This window comes from Hydractinia symbiolongicarpus, chromosome 7 (assembly GCF_029227915.1).
Source record: "Hydractinia symbiolongicarpus strain clone_291-10 chromosome 7, HSymV2.1, whole genome shotgun sequence".
Lineage (NCBI taxonomy): Eukaryota > Metazoa > Cnidaria > Hydrozoa > Anthoathecata > Hydractiniidae > Hydractinia > Hydractinia symbiolongicarpus.
Genome location: NC_079881.1, coordinates 4,656,561 through 4,678,209, shown reverse-complemented (window position 1 = coordinate 4,678,209; position 21,649 = coordinate 4,656,561). Strand labels below are relative to the sequence as shown.

General features: G+C 33.0%; 2 protein-coding genes across 2 annotated transcripts; both read right to left on the bottom strand.

The window, feature by feature from the left end:
• Positions 1-99: 99 nt before the first annotated feature.
• On the bottom strand, positions 100-21,608 carry LOC130648864 (ADP-ribosylation factor-binding protein GGA1-like). The gene is made up of 17 exons (XM_057454972.1): positions 21,484-21,608; positions 13,482-13,566; positions 12,574-12,649; positions 9,808-9,906; positions 6,253-6,414; positions 5,544-5,606; positions 5,117-5,197; positions 4,858-4,992; positions 4,498-4,582; positions 4,034-4,150; positions 3,655-3,786; positions 3,007-3,435; positions 2,636-2,794; positions 2,363-2,427; positions 2,147-2,254; positions 1,768-1,878; positions 100-1,120 (listed from the first exon to the last, which is right to left on the bottom strand). Exons 1-17 carry the CDS (start codon positions 21,518-21,520, stop codon positions 1,028-1,030), a joined length of 2,037 nt encoding a protein of 678 aa, XP_057310955.1. The 5' UTR covers positions 21,521-21,608; the 3' UTR covers positions 100-1,027.
• On the bottom strand, positions 13,581-21,477 carry LOC130648861 (uncharacterized). The gene is made up of 6 exons (XM_057454970.1): positions 18,920-21,477; positions 18,718-18,819; positions 18,287-18,319; positions 18,086-18,154; positions 17,664-17,957; positions 13,581-17,510 (listed from the first exon to the last, which is right to left on the bottom strand). Exons 1-6 carry the CDS (start codon positions 19,182-19,184, stop codon positions 15,469-15,471), a joined length of 2,805 nt encoding a protein of 934 aa, XP_057310953.1. The 5' UTR covers positions 19,185-21,477; the 3' UTR covers positions 13,581-15,468.
• Positions 21,609-21,649: the final 41 nt, after the last annotated feature.

Sequence of the window (21,649 nt, the reverse complement as noted above, 5' to 3'; positions counted from 1 at the left end):
TTCGCAAAAATATATTCCATAAAAGGAAGCATTTTGGGGCCACTCATCCTTCAATTCTGCAAAATAAAAGGTTTGATCATGATAAAGAAAAAAAACATAATTAATTTTTAACTTTTCTATTTAATTGGAAAATTACAATTCATTAAATCTAAAAAACTACAACATGCTTCAGGTAAGTACCAACGAGAAAGATTTTTTTTTTCGACTCTTCTTGTGACTCAAACGAATTCACCTTTTACGTGATAAAACAATAAGAATTAAAGACAGGTATATAAATAAATAGAACAAAAAACAAACAGGATCAAGATTACACTAAATTCTGCGAAAAAACTAATTCATATAGTATATTCTAATAGATAAAAATACAGCACAAAAAAAAAGGTACAAACATAAAAGAAACGAAGAATCAGATATGCCACTGCAGGACAGGAAGCCTGGTAAGTGGAAAAGTTACCGTTAGAAACCCCTCTTGCCGAAAGAAACACATTAAACGAAAATTTTTCTTATTTAGTGCAAGGATGTAGCTTTCAACAACTTCCTGCGCAATGTAGGACTAACGTCTTTAACATTAGGTTTAAAGTTTAAAGTAAAGCACCACTTGAATAACAAATAGTACCTAAAGGGAATTAATTTTTGCGGGAATTGGATATCCTAGATTGCGATAGTTTTGTCAATTTCGCGAAAATTATTGAAAAATTCAATATTCGCGAAATGTACAAATTTTACTTTTTTGAAGAACGATTTCCACTAATTTTTTCTTTCTGATTTAAGTAGCTCTTATATAATAGATATGTGAATTTCAACTTTTTTTTTAAATCTCCTACATAAAAAGCCATTAAAAAACTAAAAGTAAGGATAAAAATGTCATCAAATTCCTTTTTTTTTGCGAAATTTAATTCTCGCGAAATATCAGGATTTGTCAAGCTCACGAAAATTATTACTTCCCTCAAAGTACTACAAAACATTTAGAAGAATGAAACTGATGAAATATTAAAAGGCGATATTAAAGTTTTCAATTTTAACAGCATCACCTGATCGGCAGTTGGTCAATACTGGAACTTTCAACATGAGAAACACCGTTGATGACGTAAGAAATCTTGAAGCGTAGTCGGACATTTTCCTGAATAAAAAGAAAAGCGATTATGTTTCTCTTTCTTACAAATAAAAATATATGTCACACCGACATGTACTTTTTATGCCAAAAGAAAACGTAGTCAGTTACATCGTCATGTTATCCTTCGGTGACGCCTTCGAAGGAAGTATCAACATAAAGTTTTTTTCAAAATCCCTACAATTTGGCTTTTAGTTAAATCTAAATCACCAGAGTATTAGTCAAAAAACATAAATGGAGTCAGTTGAAGCGAAAAGAAGTTGGGTCGTACCATAAGACATTGACATTGTTTCCATGAAAATATTGCAGGATATATATATTTACGAAAGACACGGACCTTAACTGGATTAGCGATAACACATCGACTTTGTTTCCATGAAAATATTGCCAAATGTATATTTAAGAAAGACACAGATCTTAACTGGATTATACTATAAGACAATGACATTGTTTCCATGAAAATATTGCAAAATGTATATTTAAGAAAGACACAGGTTTTAACTGGATTATACTATAAGACATTGACCTTGTTTCCATGAAAATATTGCAAAATGTATATTTAAGAAAGGCCCAGATCTTAACTGGATTATACCATAAGACAATGACATTGTTTCCATGAAAATATTGCAAAATGTATATTTAAGAAAGATACAAACCTTAACCGGGTTAGCGATGAGCATGATCTGCGTGATGCCTTGAGGAGGTAGCATCGGATTGAATGGAGCAAGTTCGTTTGATGTAGCTGGTTGAAGCTTCACTCTCATTACCTGTAGTTCAATAAGGATGCCGATTCAAAAATAAATTAATAATAAAAGAATAAAATATTTTTCTAACCAGGTGCTTTAATGCAAAAAACGCCTGAATTTCATTGCAACCAACGCCTGGCACTAACGCCCCAACTTAGTCTGTTAAAGAAGGTGAGCTGCGCCGATTATGTAGACACCTTGCCTTGATTTTTAGAAACGAAGGACAGCTGACAATGGTAAACCGCCAACGAAGATAAAGTAAAGTACAAACGTAAAGACAGTTACTTACCTTTGGTACAGCAACTTGAATAGCGAAATCTTTGACGGCGACAGTATGAGTAGAAAGTGTGGAAAGAATGGTGGCAATAACATTAGTGTTTGCTCCAGGACGAGTATCCTGAAAATAAAAAATCACATCCGAAGTCGATTCGTTGTTCAGGACATTTTTATAACTTACAGAACATTAACTTACAATATTATTATAACTTACAGAAGAAACACTTACTTGAACAATGTTTAAAAAAGATTTAATGTTATCTTTGTCGTGTATGGGAATTGGAGGATGATCAGCTAAATATTAGAAGAGTCATTTATCATCATTGACAAGACAAAAAATTTTGACATTGACAAAAAAACATTGACAAAAAATTTTCAACATGTACGTAATACTGATCAATTAGCCTGTAAGCATTACGTCGTATCCTCGCTTACTTTTCTAATAGAGATGTCCATACATTCAATTTTTAGTGCAAAAACACGCAAAATCTTAGTCACTTACTTGGTTTGAGAGCATCTAGAGGAACCAAATAATTTTCCTGCGCATTTTGTACCAGATGATTGACTGCTTCTGGGGGAGCATTGGATACCAGTGCAGGAGTTTGCGTTAACACAGGGGTTTGTTGACTAGGTTGTGATTGGTTGTTATTTTTGTTTTCATCTAAAGTGAAATAATTTAAATAAGAGAAAATACCCCGTAAGTCTCTTGATGTAATTTTCAAACAACGGTATACAACAAATGAACTATAAAGGCGATTCTAGCAAATAAAATATATGTAAAAAAATGTATTTGATTTTCGTCATACTTCATTGATGCGTAAAGTGATCTAGTTTTAATACCTTAAAAACACAAAGTGTAAAATATTGAGGTACCTTCAATACTGATGTCCAACAAATTATCGACTGCTGATTGACTTGGTGCGTCCGTCTTATCAGAACCGTTTTTCGTCTTGGTCAACTCTGGTGATCTAAATTCACTGAAAACATCAAAGTCTAATAAATCCCGTCTTTGTGGAACAGTGGCGCTGTTTTTATTCGGTGCAGACATAGGCGGAGTGGCACTTGCGTCAGCCACAGGCGGACGCGCCGCACTTATTAACGGTTGGGTGTTCGTTGGTAAAGCGGTGGTTGCAATTGGGTGAAACGGCGGTTGATTAGGATAGCCCACTGACGACATAGGTGGCTGCATTTGAAAATTTCCAGAGCTAAGTTGTTGTTGTGGTTGTTGTGGTTGGGAAAGTTGAGTAAACATATTATTTTGTTGCGAAGGTTGGGACGCAGGTTGGTCAGCTACATCTAAACCTGGAGTAAAAAAAAATTTATAACGTTAAGTATTTTAGACTGTAGGGTCGGAGTAATATCTTTAGCCGATTTCCAAATGTTACGAAAATGTGGATAAATCAAGTTAAAATTTAAGTTTTTCTTTTTGTTTTGGTGCTAATACATGGGGTTAAAAAATAATCAAGCTGCTATTCTTAAAAAAATAGTCGTAATTTTTAAAAATTTTACTGACTTCCATACCTAGCAATTTAAATTGTTCATCTAAGAGGCTAGTCTCACTGGATGTGTTGTTTGCTTGAGTTGAAGGGGGCGTAGGTTGCGGTGCATCAAAACCAAGATCAAGCAAAGAGCTTGTGTTCGCATTTTGGTTATCTAGATAAAAAATAAGAAAGCAGTCTAGATAGGCTAGAAACAACGTATTATTTTTATGCAGCAGTATATGAGCAACAAGGATGCTTGTTAAGTGTTTCATTCACGTCCGGAAGGTTGTTGGCTCAAAACCCTTCTTATGACAGTTAAACCAGGATTTTAGAGACTTGTGTAGCTTAAGTAAGAGTCATTAAGATTCAAGAACTGCTTTTTTTGCTTCATACAACAGGCATATGTCCAGAGCACTCACCTGTCGGAGTAATATGGTATGGTTTTTGATCACTAACATCGAATTTTTGTAGCAATACTTTTTCTTTGTATAAATCGATGACTCTGGTCAACTCATCGCTGGCACATAAAATCTCAGCTGCATAAATTGGAAAAAGAAAAGGAAATTAGAAACGTTAGTATTCCAATTTTTCAATGGTTATGTTAGCTTTTGCATATTTTTTGTCACAATTTTATTTGGCGAAAAATTTTGAAAATTAGTTTCGCAAAAAAAGAATACTATCATGAAAAAAAATTCTTTTGTTTTCCAAATGCATGTTTTTTATCATCTGCAAAATGTAAAAAATCCCAAAAAATCTTCTAGCAATAAATTACTTCTTATTAACGTATACAAGCTGTCATTCAAGCAATTACTTCTTATTAACGTATACAAGCTGTCATTCAAGCTTATGAACACATTTTTATCAACTACATACACAAACCTACCCATAGAATCATCTTTATCTTCAGCACTTCTGCTAGCAAGCCGAAATAATTCTGGGCGCATTTTTAAACAACTTTCATACAAGTCCTAAACACAGACCACAATGTATAACGTAGATAAATCAATAAGAGACTAGCTTTCAAACTTTTGCTGTCAAAGCAACAAAGTAAAACTAACAGTGATTCCAGCGAGAATCTGATGTAAACTCTGTGGATTTTTTAAATAAACAGACTTTTTTGAAAGGTTTCATGCGTCTAACTTTTCAGATCACAATATAGAAAACCCAACATTATTTGTTATATGAAACAACTCCTTGGATTAATCTGATGAAAAAAATCTGTCTTCATCTGTTTCATACTCACATGCATTATCTCAAGAGACGATTGTGTTACATCACTGCAGTGTTTAGCTAGCATATCATCGAGAAGTCTCACATTATTAGATACTGTTTCCAAATCTTGAATACGCTTTGAGACTCTCTCTAGCCGTTGTTCTTCCTAATAAAACAAAAGAAAAGAAAACATCTATCTTCTATCATAAACTATGCCATTTTGTGACCATCCATCGATTTAACCAGCAGAAAATGTAAATAAAAACAGACGAGCGCCATGATTTGCTCACCTCCTTGACCATCGTTTTTATTAATTTATTTGCAGAATGAAGATCTTCGGGATTCGTACTTGTAAGTAGAGTCTTCAGTAGCTACGAATAAAAATTATATATAAAATTTATTGCTTTATTGAGTGATGCAGAAATCAAAAAAAAACCCTGAATAATTGATCCGCCCAAGAAACCAAACAAAAAACGTTCTTGTCAGTTTCGTTAGGTTGATGAGTTTCCTAAATACGTTTTCTAAGCTGTCAACACCAGTTTGGTGTTACTTTGTGCAAAACGAGTTGCACTTTAAACTATGGATGTGGGTAGCAAGTAAAGGACAAATGAAAGGGAGGCCACTACTCTTAGCACACTACGCAAATACAACCCAGGTTTGTCCGTAAAGTGACGCTCAAAAAAAACGGTCGCTATATGAAGAGAATTGAGAACATACCTCGGATTTACCTTCATCTTCAAAAACAGTATTTTGAGGTTCACGCGATGGATGTGGTGCACCCTGAGAAAAACAAAAGAATGTGTTTAAACTTTATTCAAAAAACAGAAATAAATAGAACAATACTAATATAGAATAACTTAAAATTCAATTCTATTTATTTTAATTGAACTTTAAGATAAGGATCAGCAAAACGGCTTAGAAAATTGCCCTGCCTAAAAAGTTAATGCAAGGATGCAGTTTGACAAGAACTTATTATTATTGGAATATTTTTTCACATTTTTTTAGATGACAAACTTTAATTTAAACTAGAACTTCTTCACTTTTCTACTCCTTTGATACATTCAAAAGTATCTAATCCCTTCGTTAAGTTCTTGGAAGCAATAGTTAAGAATGGAAATGCTTATGGAAACATTTAAAATAATAAGCTGCTGAAAATATATATGCAGTTATATAGTAACTATCTTGAAACCTAAACAAAATTAACATGACATAGATTAACCAAGGCTCGTTTCCATTTGGACGTGTTTTCTGCTACCGAACAATTTTTTTTGTATACTGTGTGCATACAGTATAAATGTATGAGTATACAATAAACTTGACTTCAATGGAAACAAGCCTTTTGGTAGAACAACTTGACCAATTATCATTGAAATAATCTCAAACTAATGAAAATAGTTTGGACAGTTTAAAACATTATCAGTATTACCTCTTTATATGGATCAACAGGATCTCTTTTGATGATTCCTTGCTGTTTTAACATTTTATAAGCTTCTGCGATTTTCTTTTCTTGTGGTAGACCGACATACCATGCGAATAGTAACTCAGTCACTCTATCCTTAATACTTTGTGGTGTAATATCTCCATCATACTAAAAAAAAGTTAAATGTTGAGCAAATTCTAGCATTATTATTTTTTGATGTTGAGTTTCGAGATGGTTTTATAGCAATATATTGAAAATGTAAGTTTATTTATTTACTACTATATCTATTATTCTTTAACGAATTATCTCTACTTTCTGATGCATAGTCACCAAATTCTTTATAATCGTCAAAATTTACTCTAGGTTTAAAAATTGGAGGAAAAAGAAATTTTTTTGCTACAAATAACAAAATAAAAGGTAACTTCTTTTTTCAAAAAACATTTTTCTAAAGACCTCCAAAAATTATTTCATTTATTTATTATTTATAACCTTGACAATTTGAAGGGATAAATTTTGGACTGCTTTTTTTAAATAAGAGTGCAGATTAATATTTTGCACAGACTTGTTTACATTATTTACCAGGTTGTTCTTTTTTTGTTTCCTTTCAACCAATCAATTTTAGTGGTGACCAAACTTGTCCACCCCTCCCAAAATTTTCCACGCCTTCTATGTATCGGCCAGCTCAATTTTGAAGAACTTTGGGATGGGAAATGTGTGTTTTTCCTCTATTTAATTTCAAGCTTTACATCATTTTCTATTTGCGATAATTCACTAACAAACTTTTACGTGCTCCTAATATGCTAAGCTATTTAGTTTAAATAAATACTTATCACATAATTTACAGCGTAGTTGAACTTAAACTAAATTATTTAAACTAAAAAGTCTGGCAGGTAAGGAGCATGGGGCAACCTTATTAGGATAAAACTTTTGACCTGTTCTAGGGCTACTTAAGTTAAAAAAAATTAATGTTTGTCATTTTGAAATTCCACAAAATTTATTTTTGCTATAAGCTGTGAAAAGTGGAATTTGTATTTGGAGAATGGGGTTTAAAATGACAATAAATAAATTGCACAACATTTTGTTTTGAAACAATTTCTTACCAAGAAACTGTTTTCCGTCAAGTTATTTGCTTACTTTGTTTCTTTCATATTTCATACGCTAAGAATTTTGCATGCATGTGTTTGAAACAAAAGTAGTTTAACTGAAAGTCAGTTCTGTCTTCAAATCAGTTTCTGCGTATATTTAAGTCAGAAAAGAACAACCATCACATCGAATAATTTAGGTCCAGGATGCAACATTTTATCCCTATTTTTGTTTGTTTTAACTTTGAACAGATGTTATCATAGTTGTACCACAAATTTATCCTCCTTTCATTTATGTCTACTGTACCTGTAAGTTCCTATTTTGTAACAAAATTTTTATTTAATGCTATTTAGCTTTTTTTTTTTTTTTGATAAAGCAAGATTTTTAACTCACACTGTTTGAAAATTTTATGATTTCTACGATGAACACAAAGGGTCAACCGCACGTGGGTTTTGTTTTTAAAATTGTTTAAATAACACTTGAGGCATAAAGAAAATCCATTAAATTCGGACCTTCTATAGCTTTCAATTGCTTTGTCAAATGAAGAAATTATCTACAAGTAAATCCATAAAATGTCTGTTCCGCATGTAAGTGCAGTTTTGCAGACTTGATTCATCCGTGCTCTGTCGGCGTTCACCTCCGCATTGGTTAAGGACCGCATGGCTGGATTTTGTTGTGTAAGACCCGGTTACCAACGACGAAGGGGCCAGGCCAAAGAGATTTAAGTCTACGTAGTTTATTTAACTAAGTCAGGAGTCGGTGAATTAGCTAGGATGGACAGGTTGGCTATGAATAGGCTTGCTCGTGGATTAAAAGGACCAGGACTATTCAATAATTCTAAGACAAAACGTTTTCGACCAAGAAGAAAATCTATCGGACGTTTTGTCCGACGAAATGTGGCGGAAATTTTGTTTGACAAGTCTCCAAAAATTATTTCGAGGCCTGCCATCGCACGCTACAAAATGGATTTTATAGGTTGATTTTAAAAACTCAGGCGTGCGATTAATCACACTTATTATTATATTTGATAGATTGTTGCTTTTGTATAATATTATTGATTGTGACTTTAAATAATATACTTATTAACTGATTTAATATGTCATTATATTTTTTATGAAATCTAAGAATATTTCATTTTTTTTCTGAATTAAAAATAAATACAAATCTAAGGCTTCTGTTGGATTTTGAGGTAAGCTTTTGCCTTCATCATGCATCACTGTGGTAGCAAAATCTTTAAATTCTTCAGAATAACCTAACAACAGTCACATCCAAAGAAAATTCATTTATTTCACCTGCATCTAATTCTGCATGTTTTCTGCTTTAAATGGGTTAGACAAGTAAAACATACTGGCCTGCCTTCCCCACAGTTCTTTTTAAAATAATGTGTGAATTTCAGTGAGAGCTGGTTGAAACAAAGCCACTTGAATGAGGCGAACGAGATCAGTACAAAATAATTTCATGAAACCAATCTAATACAATCAACTTAAACAGGGTGGCCATTTGAAAACAAAACTATCTCAGAAATTTCTCTAAGGAATTTCCGCTTAATAAGCTTCTATCCATTGGTTTTGTGGTGATGTTAGGATACTAACTGATCCCATTGCCTCTTCCTTATCAGCATCAAGGTTTCTAAGAAGTATGTGTATCAGTTCAATAAGAGCATGCTTTCTACCATCATCAGCTTTAATCTGCATTGAAATACCTCAGATTTTTAACTGTGTCAAAGCAATACTTTGGCATAATTTCTGGTATTCTTTTTGTATAGGTCCAACTTCTAGTTACACCACCTTTCTTGAGAATCCATCAAGACATCCATGTATGCTGAAGCCAAATGGTTTCAGTTTAGCATGGCCATTGATGTACCAAAGTTTGGCCCTTGGAATATATACTTTATTCTATGCAATCTCCTACAATATCTTCTTGCTACTGTCATGTTATATGGCGACAACGTCTGATTGTTGACATACAAGACCTTCAGACACTAGAGACCAATGCACTTGCAAGTAACCTATATCAGACCTGCACGTTAATTTCTGCTGGACAGCAACTCCAACATCTTGTATCAGATAAGAACATCTACCAGTGCTTGTTTTTTTTATTCCTAAACGCTCTAATCTTCCTTGAATATTTGTGTCATTGTTTATTGTGATTTTCAGATTATAAAACTATCAGTGATATACTGTTTAATTAAAGAATCCATGTTATTAATATGGCTGTAACCAAAATCATCTTTTGAACTCAGTAAAAAATACTTAGAAAAGAGAACTAAGAAATAAACTCTTAGAAAAAAGTTCTTAGAAAAAAATTCTTACAAAAGTACCAGAAAAGTTGAAAAAATTCTTATCAAAGTTTTCTGTGACAAAAACTTAGCCATTTTTTAATCTTTAGTAAGGTAGAAATATCCAACCAATTTATGTTGGGAAATACATGCAACAAAAGCTATAAATTAAGAAACCTCACAAACAGTTATTATCTTACCTTTGGTGAAAGTAGTTTAATGAGTTCGTTGATAAATTTATACTTTCCAATCTCATTGTGAAACTTCACTCCACAATTCTTTACACAACATTCCACAACCTAGAAATATGGTCATGTGAAAACTACATAAAGGTAACTATAAAAATAAATCTGCTATTCGACAAAAGTATATGTTTAGGAGAAAATAGCAAAAACATACTGATCATTCCTACAGCTAATCCTACAGCTTAAAAAATTAATATCTGATTGTTGTATCAACAACAACTATAATTTAAGGAGTCTCTTACAAGTAAAGTGGAAGGGATTTGTTTTAAGTAAATTGGTGCAATTTCGTTAAAAATCCCATTTTTTTGCTGATCAATTTTACCCTTCATTGTTGTATCATCATCATCATCATTCTCGGCTTAACGTCCGTTTTCCATGCTAGCATGGGTTGGACGGGGTATATTAATGACCCTCTTCCAATCTGATCTAGACTGTGTTAGATCTAAACTCAACTTCCTCTCTATCAAGTCTGTCCTTATAACCTCCTGCCAAGTCTTTCTCGGTCTGCCTCTAGGCTTTGCCCCAGGAACTATCAAGTCTCTACACTTTCTTACCCAATTATCCTCCTCCATTCTTTCCAAGTGCCCCAGCCAATTCAATCTTCTTATCTGGATAACATCTTTAATTCTACAGAGACTTAGCCTGCTTCTTAGCTCATCTGAACTCTTTCTGTCTCTCAGACTGGCATTACACATCCACCTAACCATTCTCATATCATTCCTTTCTAAACGGTCAAGATCTTCCTGCTTCACTGCCCATGTCTCACTACCGTACAACATAACACTTCTTACACATGCCTCATACAACCTACCTTTTACCGCAATTGACAGGACTCTGCTAGTCAATAAAGGAAGTAACGCTCTAAACTTTTTCCAAGCAGAACCTATCCTGTAAGTAACACTTCTTCCAACACCCCCTTCACTGCCCAACATATCACCTAAGTAACAGAAGTTCTTAACTATCTCTAACGAGCCACTGTTGTACATCATTAAAGCTGGAAATACTTCATTCTATATAATCTCACCTTTGCAACGCTTGCATACAAACTGTATGCCAGCTCTTAACCTTCCATTAATACTACGGCACTTCTTATGTACCCAATACTTGCAAGTCTGACAAAAAATTGAGTTACTACCAACCCCTTTCCTGCAAACTCCACAAGGCCACTTTCCAACTACAAGGTCACACTTGGCTGCAATGCTACTTATCATGACTTTAGACTTTGCTGTGTTTACCTTCAGCCCTTTCTCTTCTAGTCCTTTCTTCCACTTCTCAAACTTTTCAACTAATTCTTCCATCGACTCTGCTATGAGAACCAAATCATCTGCATACAATAACTCCCATGGGCAACCTGTTCTGAACTCCATCGACATGGCTTCTAAGACTAGAATAAACAACAAAGGACTAAGTACAGAACCCTGATGTACACCAACATTTACACTAAATTCATCACTAAGTGAATCGTTAATCCTGACACGACTTTTAGCATTGCTGTACATAGACTGAACCATCGTAACTAGCCACTCATCCACACCTAATTTTCTCATAGCCCACCAAATAACTTTACGTGGCACTCTATCAAAAGCTTTCTCTAAATCTACAAAGGCAAAATAGAGATTCTTTCTCTTTCCTAAATACTTTTCCTGAAGCTGTCTGAGTAAAAATATTGCATCTGTAGTGCCACGCCCTGGAACAAAACCAAATTGCATCTTATCTATATCAATTCTTTCTCTAAGTAACTTATCAATCACTCTTTCAATAACTTTCATTACTTGATCAACCAACTTCAAACCTCTATAGTTACCCCTTTCTAATGCATCACCCTTGCCCTTGAAACAATTCACTATTACACTCGACTGCCACTCACTCGGAATAGCACCATCCTTTATAATCTGGTTAGCAAGACTTGTAATAAGCTCAACTCCAATATATCCAGATGCTTTTACCATCTCTGCAACAATACCTGATACTCCTGCAGCTTTGCCAATCTTCAATTTCCTAATAGCCTCCACTACCCATTCTGTCTTGATCTGCATGGCTGGCCCTTCTACGACATCATCATCAGACAAATTATCCTCGTCCCAATCAAACTCAGTGTTAAGCAACCTCTGATAATGATTCTTCCAAGCTACCCTTTTCTCCTCCTCTGTGCTAGCCAAAACACCTTCATCATTACGTATACACTTCTCACCTACAATATCTTGATTAGTCTTCTTCATTTGCTTTGCTATCTTGAATACCTCATTGCGCTGGTCTTCCCTTCTTGTAACCTTACTGAATTCAGTTACCACTCATCATTGTAAGCACTGTTACAAAGGTTACATCATTTTGTAACTCATTTTATTCATTTTAAGAATGAACGAGGATAATTGGGTAAGAAAATGTAGACTTAGAGTTTCAGGGGCAAAGCCCAGAGTTGACCAAGAGAGACTTCGCAGGAGGTAACAAGGACAGACTTAATGTTAGGGAGTTTAGAGTTATACCTAGCACAGTCTAGATCAGATTGGAAGTTCAACCTAATGCTAGCTTGGAAAATGGTTGTTAAGCCGCGAAAGATGATGATGATTTTCACTCTTTTATTCAATTGTGGTGAAATTTGTTATTTAACTATTTTGCTGTTTCAGACAGAATGAAAAATTGAGACGGAAATACAATTTTTATTTAGTATTTTTTCCTTATTAAAAAATATATATAACCTTGAATCGAAAAGAAAACACTAACATTCAAAGCTTGTAGTGTGACAACTTCTTGACGTAGTTGCAGTCGCTGGATCAGTAACTTCACTGCAGTATTGGGTCTATCCAAAAAAAAAACAATTTTTTTATTATTTAGAAACAAATTACAATTAGAAAAAATAACAATAAATATTTTACAGATCATAGAGTAAAGTGCTTGGACCACAGTAAGATTTTTTCATGTGCAAGCAATGTGATTTTTTGACATTGTATGCAGGAGCAAAATTGCACCACTGTGTCAGGCATATTTATCTTTCTTTTGTTCTATATTTTGCACTTTAGTTTGTGTTAAGTACCATTGGTTTGCTTGTATATGATTATTTGTTAATGTACTTGCACCATGTACTATATTTTACCTTGTTTTAAGCTTCTGCTTCTGAAGTGGTCTTCTTTTAATAACATTCTACCATGCACCTTATATCCAACTACTTTTATAGCAAATATGTTAAAATATGGTAAATAATATTATAGTAACTATATAAGTTTTTGTCTGCTGTTGATGAATAAATTTACTTAGTTTGTTTCGCTTTTGTTATGCAACAAAACATTACACCATACTAAATATATCAATGTATATTCTATAAAATATACGCCACATGCTTCAACCAGCATATTAAAATAATCATATAGTTTTCTTTCTTTACATAGATCTTAAATATTGTTGCATGAATTTTACTGCATAGGAGGCATGATGTCAGTCTGTCTTATGCCACAAAATTGCATTGCATAACACAAGAAATAACCCACTATAGCACCAGTGTCATAAAGTATGAAAGGCAGGAGTGATATAACATCTCTAGCTGGTAACTAAGTTACATTTGGAGAGATAAGAGGTCAGATTTGTGTTTAACTTCCTATTACTCTCTTTAGTTATAATCACAATAAAAATCATACCCTCCTATCTCTCTGTTAACTTGATTAGCCACTGCATGCGATTGAGCATCATTGCTAGCATAGTTGTTGATATCTGTTGCTGAGCCTACAATGAAGAAAAGATGTTTAACTAATAATGTTGAGCTTTCTTGCCAAATTGGTTTAGCAAAAATTGTTTATAAAAAAAGTGTAGATTAATATTTTACATAGGCTTAGATAACATAAAGGTTGCCCTTATTTCGTCGCTTTGAAACAAAAAGGCCTTAAGTGCATTTTTCTTATTTTGAGGAAAAGCAAAAACAAAAATTGACTTGGAGTTATTTCTTGAGCTATTAGCCAAAAAATGAAAATTCTTGGTAATAAAAGAGGTAATTTAGGATACTTTAAATATGTCTTACACTTTTTTTGATATCGACATTTTCTGTGCCAATTTTGAAAGAAAAGTGACTTAAGGCTTTTTAACGTTAACCTTTTTGCATTTCTCTTATTTTGAGAAGAAGAAGAAGAAAAATTGGCTTCACAATATTTTTTGACCTATTAGCCATAGAATGAAAATTTTTGGTAATAAAAGAGGTAATTTGGAATACTTTAAATATGTCTTACACTTTTTTGGATTTGGACAGTTTTGGAGCCAATTTTGAAAGAAAAGTGACTTAAGGCTTTTTAACGTTAACTTTTTAAAAAATAACATCAAGGGGTAATGAAAAATAAACATGAATGTTAAAATCATTGGGAAAAAAAAAGTATTTGCTTTAAGAAATGTTCATTTTATTGGACTTTGGCCTGGGTGTCAGTAACTAGTTTTATAAAAAATTGTTAAAGATCTTGGTATTAATGAGGGCACGTAAAATTTATGTTACAGACGGAATCATAGAAAATGTACCTCAGGGCAAACTTTAACTTTATAAGTAATATTTTTTGATTTTATTATCAGAATTCAAATAAATAAGACTAGAGTAATCTAACACCACCCTCAGGGATGAAAAGTCAAGGAATTATAAAACGTGGTTTAAAGTTTGTAAGTTGAAGTTAGAAGAAGTTAACTGCAGTTTGGTTTTTGAATTTTTTGGTTACACAGTACAATCTTGTAACAATATTCAGTTAAGAGAAGAGAAAAGGTCATGCAAATAGAAGTTTAGTAGAACCTTTTGCAGAACATTACTAGTATACACAGTCTATCTATTTACTAAATATATCGTTAAATAAATTAGAAATATTCAATTGGAACAGAAATACAAATAAATTTAAATATATTCACCACGTGATGTCATGGATAGGGGGAGGGAGGTATCATTTGATACTGCCACCCTAATTTCACTGCCACGTGGTGAAACCCCACGTTTCTTTCCTTAGAATTTTTGTTTAATCAAACACTGTTTAAGATTTGTGAAAACCTTTGTATGCATGTTTAGTTAAAAATAGAAGTAGTTGATTGCAGTTTTTTTTACATTATTTTAGGCTACTATACAATGCACATAGCAACAGATATCTTAGAAGATATTGAGCCAAGAATAGAGAAGTTTATTTAAAAATAAATTTCATTTGTAAATATATTATTAAATCTAGAAATAAATTAGATTGAATGGAACAAAAAATAAAAAATAAAATATTCTCAGAACACGATGTTGTAGATGGAGAAAGGGCGGTAATCATTTGATACTGATACCCTCATTCCACTGCCACGTTGTGATACAATCTCTGACTCCAAGTCCCACCCCTTAGAAATTTTTGTTTAATCAAACATTGTTCAAGGTTGTTCAAGAATCTTTGTATGCATGTAAAGTTAAAAATAGAAGTTTTTGCATTATTTTGTAGGTTATTTACTTTATAAATGAGACAAACATTTATGAAAATAAAAGTTTCGTAAAATAATTTTGAGAATATTGTTAGTATTGCAGTCTATCTAAATTGTTAATATATTAAATCTAGAAATAAATTAGGAAAATTTAAATGGAACAAAAAATAAAAATAAAATTGAAATATTGAAATCACTGGTAGAGTGTAACAATCATTTTGTAACTGGTAGGTTATCAAAAAAGGAATGGTGTTGTTCTGGAATCAACCCTTTAGAACAAAGTTTCTTTAAATCTTCTTTTTTTTGTGATGAAATACCACAAGGAAATGGATATTTTTCCATATGCTTTTTCCTCTGAACCAATTCTTTCTTTCTTATTTCTCTTTTTGGAGCAGAAAATGTAGCTTTGCGATACCCCTCATCATAGCTGTATTTAAAAAAGATTTGCTCAGGATTGTTGTACTCAAATTTTAATTCAACGATCTCTGACCAGTAGACTTTGTTTACTTTCCTATTTGACATACCTATTGTTTCATTTAAAGCCTTTTGTTGCTCCTTCTCTTTGGCAGTCATCTCCTCCTCTGTCTTATCAAGCATCACTGAATTGAATTCAGGAAAGGCAGATACATTTTTGTAATCAATAATATCTCTGTGGTTTAGAACTTCCAGAAAACATCGATTCTTTTTGAAAGCACATTTGATAATAGTTTCCCATTCAGCAGATGTGTAAATGGTTTTATTCCTAACCATTTGTTCAATCATGGAATGTGCATTGTCATTCTCACTATGTGAATGACCTGACACAAGATAGATTAAAGTGATGGAATTGATCCCACACGTGTACATTATATCAGATAGCATGATAAATATCATGCGATTGTTGTTTTGTCCTCCACATCTATCGCAAAATAAGAAAAAGTCACGAATTCCATCTTCGGATCTTTTTTGGATGAACTTCTTCAAACAAGTTGCAACTTCAACTGACCCCTTTCGACACTGTGATTCATTCCAAAAATAACAGTAAGTATCCATGTTATCTAGCTCAGTGATGGTAAAATTGTGGTTGGTTAATCTACGTGAATAGTAAAAGGAACTTGTTTGTCCGAAGGGACATAGCAAGACCTTTTGAAGATCAAAGGCTGCAGCAAGAACATCAGTATTTTCACTGGCCATTTTTTTACAGGTTTCTTTAATCTCTCGAACACGATCTTTATCATGAAGATGGTTCTTTTGAGACTGTTCAACTTCTTTATCAATTTGTGTCTTGTCAAGATTGTTGTATGCCTCACATGTGTCGCATTTATCTTTTTTTGGCTGTTGAAACTTCAAATTAAATTTTTCCTTGAAGACACGATAATAAAACGCATAGTTTTCTAAGGTGTACCCCTTTTTGCTGCACCACTCACTGTACATCCTATACATTTCAGCTACGCTGAGTTCTTTTGGTAAATACTCATATTTGGCATCTTTTCTCACATAATGAGACTCAACAACTTTGAAACAGCTGATGTGTTCAATTACTAGCTTCTCTCTCTCCTCCGAAGTTTTATGATTTTTGTGCCTGCCTCTGCCATCGACCAATGGAGCTCCTGTGTCTGTGACATTGCTCAAAACAGTACGAACTCTTTTCTCATTAATTCCAAGTGTGTTGAGGAACATAGTAGAGCACACTTTGACTTGTACACCATTTCTGATCAAAGTGTACAGCCTTGTGAACTCCCTATTTCTTTTCGGTTGGTAATTCTCATCTTTTGTGGACCGCTTTTTAGGAGCTTGTGTAACCAATGTCGCTAGCTGCTGAGATTGTTTACATTTGTCACCTGTGTTATAAAATTCGTGAAAGATTTTCAAACGTTCTTCATTGGTGAAGGATTTTGAACATTGGAGGCGGCACTTTTCTTGACATGGTGGTTTTATCTCCCTCTTTTTAATCTTTTTTGTTATCATTTGACCATCTTTATTATTTTTGACTTGGTATGAAAATTCTTGTCCTGTATTTACAGCTTTCTTCCGTAAATTATTTTTCCATTCTTCTGGATTTCTTTTTCGTTTTCTAGAAGTGAGAACTGTTGGATATGAAGCTTCAGTTCCAACCTTTTGTTCTGCTAAAACTGATCTTCGTTTGACATCTTCTTTATTCCAAAGGATTGCTGCACCTTTACCCATTTTCTCACAATTAAAGCCACTCCACTTTACTGCATTCCGTAAAACTTTTGTGATAAAAAAGCGTCCCTCCTTTTCTTTAATGGGTTCACCTAGAGGAAATTAAAATTATAAATATGATAAAAATACAATCAGTTCTCATGCAATATAAGAAAAAAAAATTAGGTTAATTATTTTTCCTCCTTAATTTTGGAAAGAACAGGGAAAGGAGAAAACTCATTTATAATATCCAAACAAGATTTTACCGTGTACAGTTGAGTTTGATGAGTCTGTTTGTTCAAACTTTGCTTTAAACACTTCCAAGTCATCTACATGAAGGTACACCTCTTCACCATCAATGAGCTCTCTCTTTTCAATGATCGGGATTTCTGCTTCACTATGTTCACTATCTTCAGTATCATTATCTTCATCTTCAGCAATTGATGGAGGATCAATGCGGAGAACATGTCTTTCAAACTTTCTCTTCTTAACAGGCAAACCCAGCTTTGTGGCAAATTCTTCATTTTCTTTTATAGCAGACAATCTTTTTTTCTCTATATCTAGGTGCAAAAGAATAAGTTGAATTCCTGTTTTTCACACTCACTCAATATGGTCTATTTTTTGTGTCCAAGTTTAGCAAGTCTTTTCCTGCTAAATTGTTTCCTTTAAATAATAAATAGATCAACACCTGGAATCTCTATGTTCTTTGGAGCATCCTCATAAACACCACTCTCATCATCCATGTTCTTTGATCTTTCTGAAAAATAAATTAAACTACGTTCAGGATGAACGAATGTAGTAGTTTGCAACACTAAAGTAGATTCAAAATTTTGACCTACAGTCTTAGCCAGGGACTTTTTATTAACTATACCAAAATTTCAGAACTTACCATCCTCCTGCCCAATAAATTTTTCTTCACTACCTAAAAGGGAAAGAATATCACTGCTTAAAATATTTTATTGCTTTAATCAATTCTTTTTGTATGTTATTTGGAAGTTTGTGATTTTTCATGAAAACAAAATCCTAAAAAGCCACTTTTAAAGCTAAAAAATAAAAGGTAAAGATTAATAATTCAGACCCAGACAAAAATAAAACCACATTCCCTGCTGTATTACCTAGTACTAATTTACTGACATCAAAAAGGTCTTCCGGTACTTCAAACAAAAAAATAAAGCAAGATGTTAAAATAAGGAAACTCTAAAAATAGGCAATAATAAAGAGAAAACTTAAAAATAAAAATCTTTACCTAGATATATATACTTTGTATGATTACGAGGCAAATAAATAAAACAGTCAAATAAGGTATTTTAATTTTGTTACCAGGTTTGGAGTCCAAAATGCCTGCTTGTTTCAGAGTTGAATTTAGGGTCTCATTTCCTAGGTTGAAATCTTTAAACACTGGGTAAAGATTTTCTGGATTATCTATAAAAACATAAGAATCAGACGGTATTACAAAAGGTACTAAATGCTGTAAGTTTTCTAACCTTAAAATTAGAAAAAATTAAATGAAGCAGAAGTGTACCTGATTTTTTAGTCAAAATTTGAATAGGTCTGTCATCGCTTTCCTTGTAAAGGTTTTCCGTTTCCCATGAAGAAATTTCTTGGTCAACATCCCACTTTACAAGCCACCTACTTCCTGATTTCCCAGTGATTGACCCAAATACCCTTGCATCCAACCAAGCCTTCCCAAAGTAAGAATATGACCACCGATCCTCTACTTTAATCTGTTTTCTGTCAAAACGCCATGCTTCTGTCGATACTCTTGAAGCTATTTTTATTCTATTCATGTCTTATAAACTTATAATCTAAACTAACAAAACTAACTATAAGACTACAGATTACTGAACTTGGTTAAAACACATCTTTACACAATTTCCGAAATATGGACATTTGATTTTGTCATGCAAAACATTCGAAATGCCATGCAAAAGCTTCTTGGTTAAAATTCGAAAAGCGAAAATGTATCTTCATAACTTTATTCTTTCCAAAAGAGCAAGGTCAGTTTAATCCTTGTAAGCAGCATAATAGGAAAGCTAAGTATAGGTAAGGAACTATAATGCAAGTATTCAATAGCAAAGAAATTTCCCAGCAGCTTGAATGCAAAGAAATCCCAATCCAAAAAGTACAAACAAGTGTATAACAGTAACCTTATGTTGTGACAAAAAAAGTTTTTGACTTAGAAAAATCCTATTTAAGAGGATAAGTATGATAAGTAACAAATTTGGTTATAAACTCCTTACCATTACTGCAGCCCTATGTTATAGGCCTCACAGGCTTTTTTAGGAATAAAAAGCCTTAAGTATGACATTGGGACTTAAGTCTTTTTAGTTTGAAAAATAATTAAAGTTAAAAAGACTTAAGTCCAGTTTTTTATCAATACTGCATTTAAGTCTTTTTAGATCTATATTACCTGTACTTAAAGCTTTTTACATCTAAGACCTTGATTGGCCTCCAAAACTTACAAATATAAAAACATGTAAATAAAACTCATTTTAAATGAGAAATTTAGGAACTTAAGGCTTTTTAAACCTGAAGAATGATAGTACTAATATGAATCCACCATTAGTTTATTTTTCAAAAAAATGCACTTAAGGCTTTTTAATTTTAAAGCGACGATTTGTTTACTTTTGGCCAGTTTGCAGTGGTGTCTAAACTCACACCCCTGCGGCCTCTTTGACACGGCTTTCATTTCAATTTTAGATTAAATATAAATGGTACTAAAATATATCCTAGTGATCATGTCAATTATCTTGGAATCATTCAAAAATTCAAAAAATAATACCATTATTTGTGTAAAAAAACTAATGGAACCCTTGCCAAAAACCTTCATCTTGTGCCCAAAATTATACTGCTGCTGATTTACAGATTTTACTATTCACATATTTTATACTGTTTACAAATTTGGGGTCAAAAAAGTTATTGACACATCATATTGAGATTCTTTAAAATCATGCTATTAGACTTATTTCTTTTGGAACTCTCTTCACACCAATCAGCTCACTTTACTCCAATCTCAGACTTCTCAAATTTCCTGACATAATCTCTATGAAAAATATTATTTTTCTGCATAACTTAGATTACCTGACACTATAAATAATACTTTTTCCATTAACTTTTCTCATGATCAATACACTCATGCTGATCAACAAGGGGTTCTAAAAGTACCTTTCTTTCATCTTGCTTTGTGTTTTGATATTGACCTACTTCTCTCAGCAAGTCCCTCTTAACTAAATCTCCTACTTGTGTGTTGTATTTGTCCCAGTTCTCTCCTTGTACCTTGTGATTTTGCCATGTCCTGGCCTTTAGGTGGTCACCACTTTTATATCAGCTTTTTGCTTTGTGGTGATCTCCTTTCAATAGACATTATCAAATATCACTGAAGAGCGATATTTCTTATTGAATCATTAATGAAACTTTTTTTATTATTATTATTTTGGTTAAATTTTTTTTATCATTATATACTGTTTGTCTGTTGAAGCATAAATTATTACTTACCTACTTCCTATAGATAGTATAAACCTTTTTGAATGTAAAATTGTAAAAAATCAGCTTGTGTAAAATCAGCTAAGAATTTCCTTCCAATTAGTCAATCTTGCTGTTTCAGTTTTTAAAGTTGTTTTCACTCAAGAAAAAAAAGAAATTATTGCACAGCTTGAAAGTTTGCTAGCATAACTTTTGAGTGTACAGGGAGATGAGAATAAAGTCTGGGTACAATAGTGCATAGTTTACTAGCAACTAGGTATGCTGTCAGGGCAAGTTGTCTGAAGGACAAGGTCGGACTCCTCTTGAAATGGATTTAAATCATGTCAAATCATTGCGAGACATCATTTTAATTGGAAACAAATTGTAAATATATTTTCTGTGAACAGAACTACATTGTAGAGAAAATTGAAATCCAGTTTCAGGACGCCTGCCTGGGGTAAGGGCGCATATTTCAGGAAGTTACTGCAATAGTTTTACTATTTATAAATTTAATTTAGCGAATCTTTATAAAAAAAATTAACTATTTCCAAGACAAAATTACGAAAACGAGACACGTAGAACTAGCTAGCTATCTGTAGCTATAGCTAATTATATAAATTTTACCTATTAGGTCGTCCAGGGTCAACGGCTCAGCTGCCATTTTGGAATTAACTATTTTGACGCATGCGTAGCATTCTCTATTTTTGGAACGTCGAAGGAAAGTTGGTTTTGACGCCTACCTTTATTTTACGGACCGTAATTTAGCTGACAGAGCAAGAAAAAGAAAATA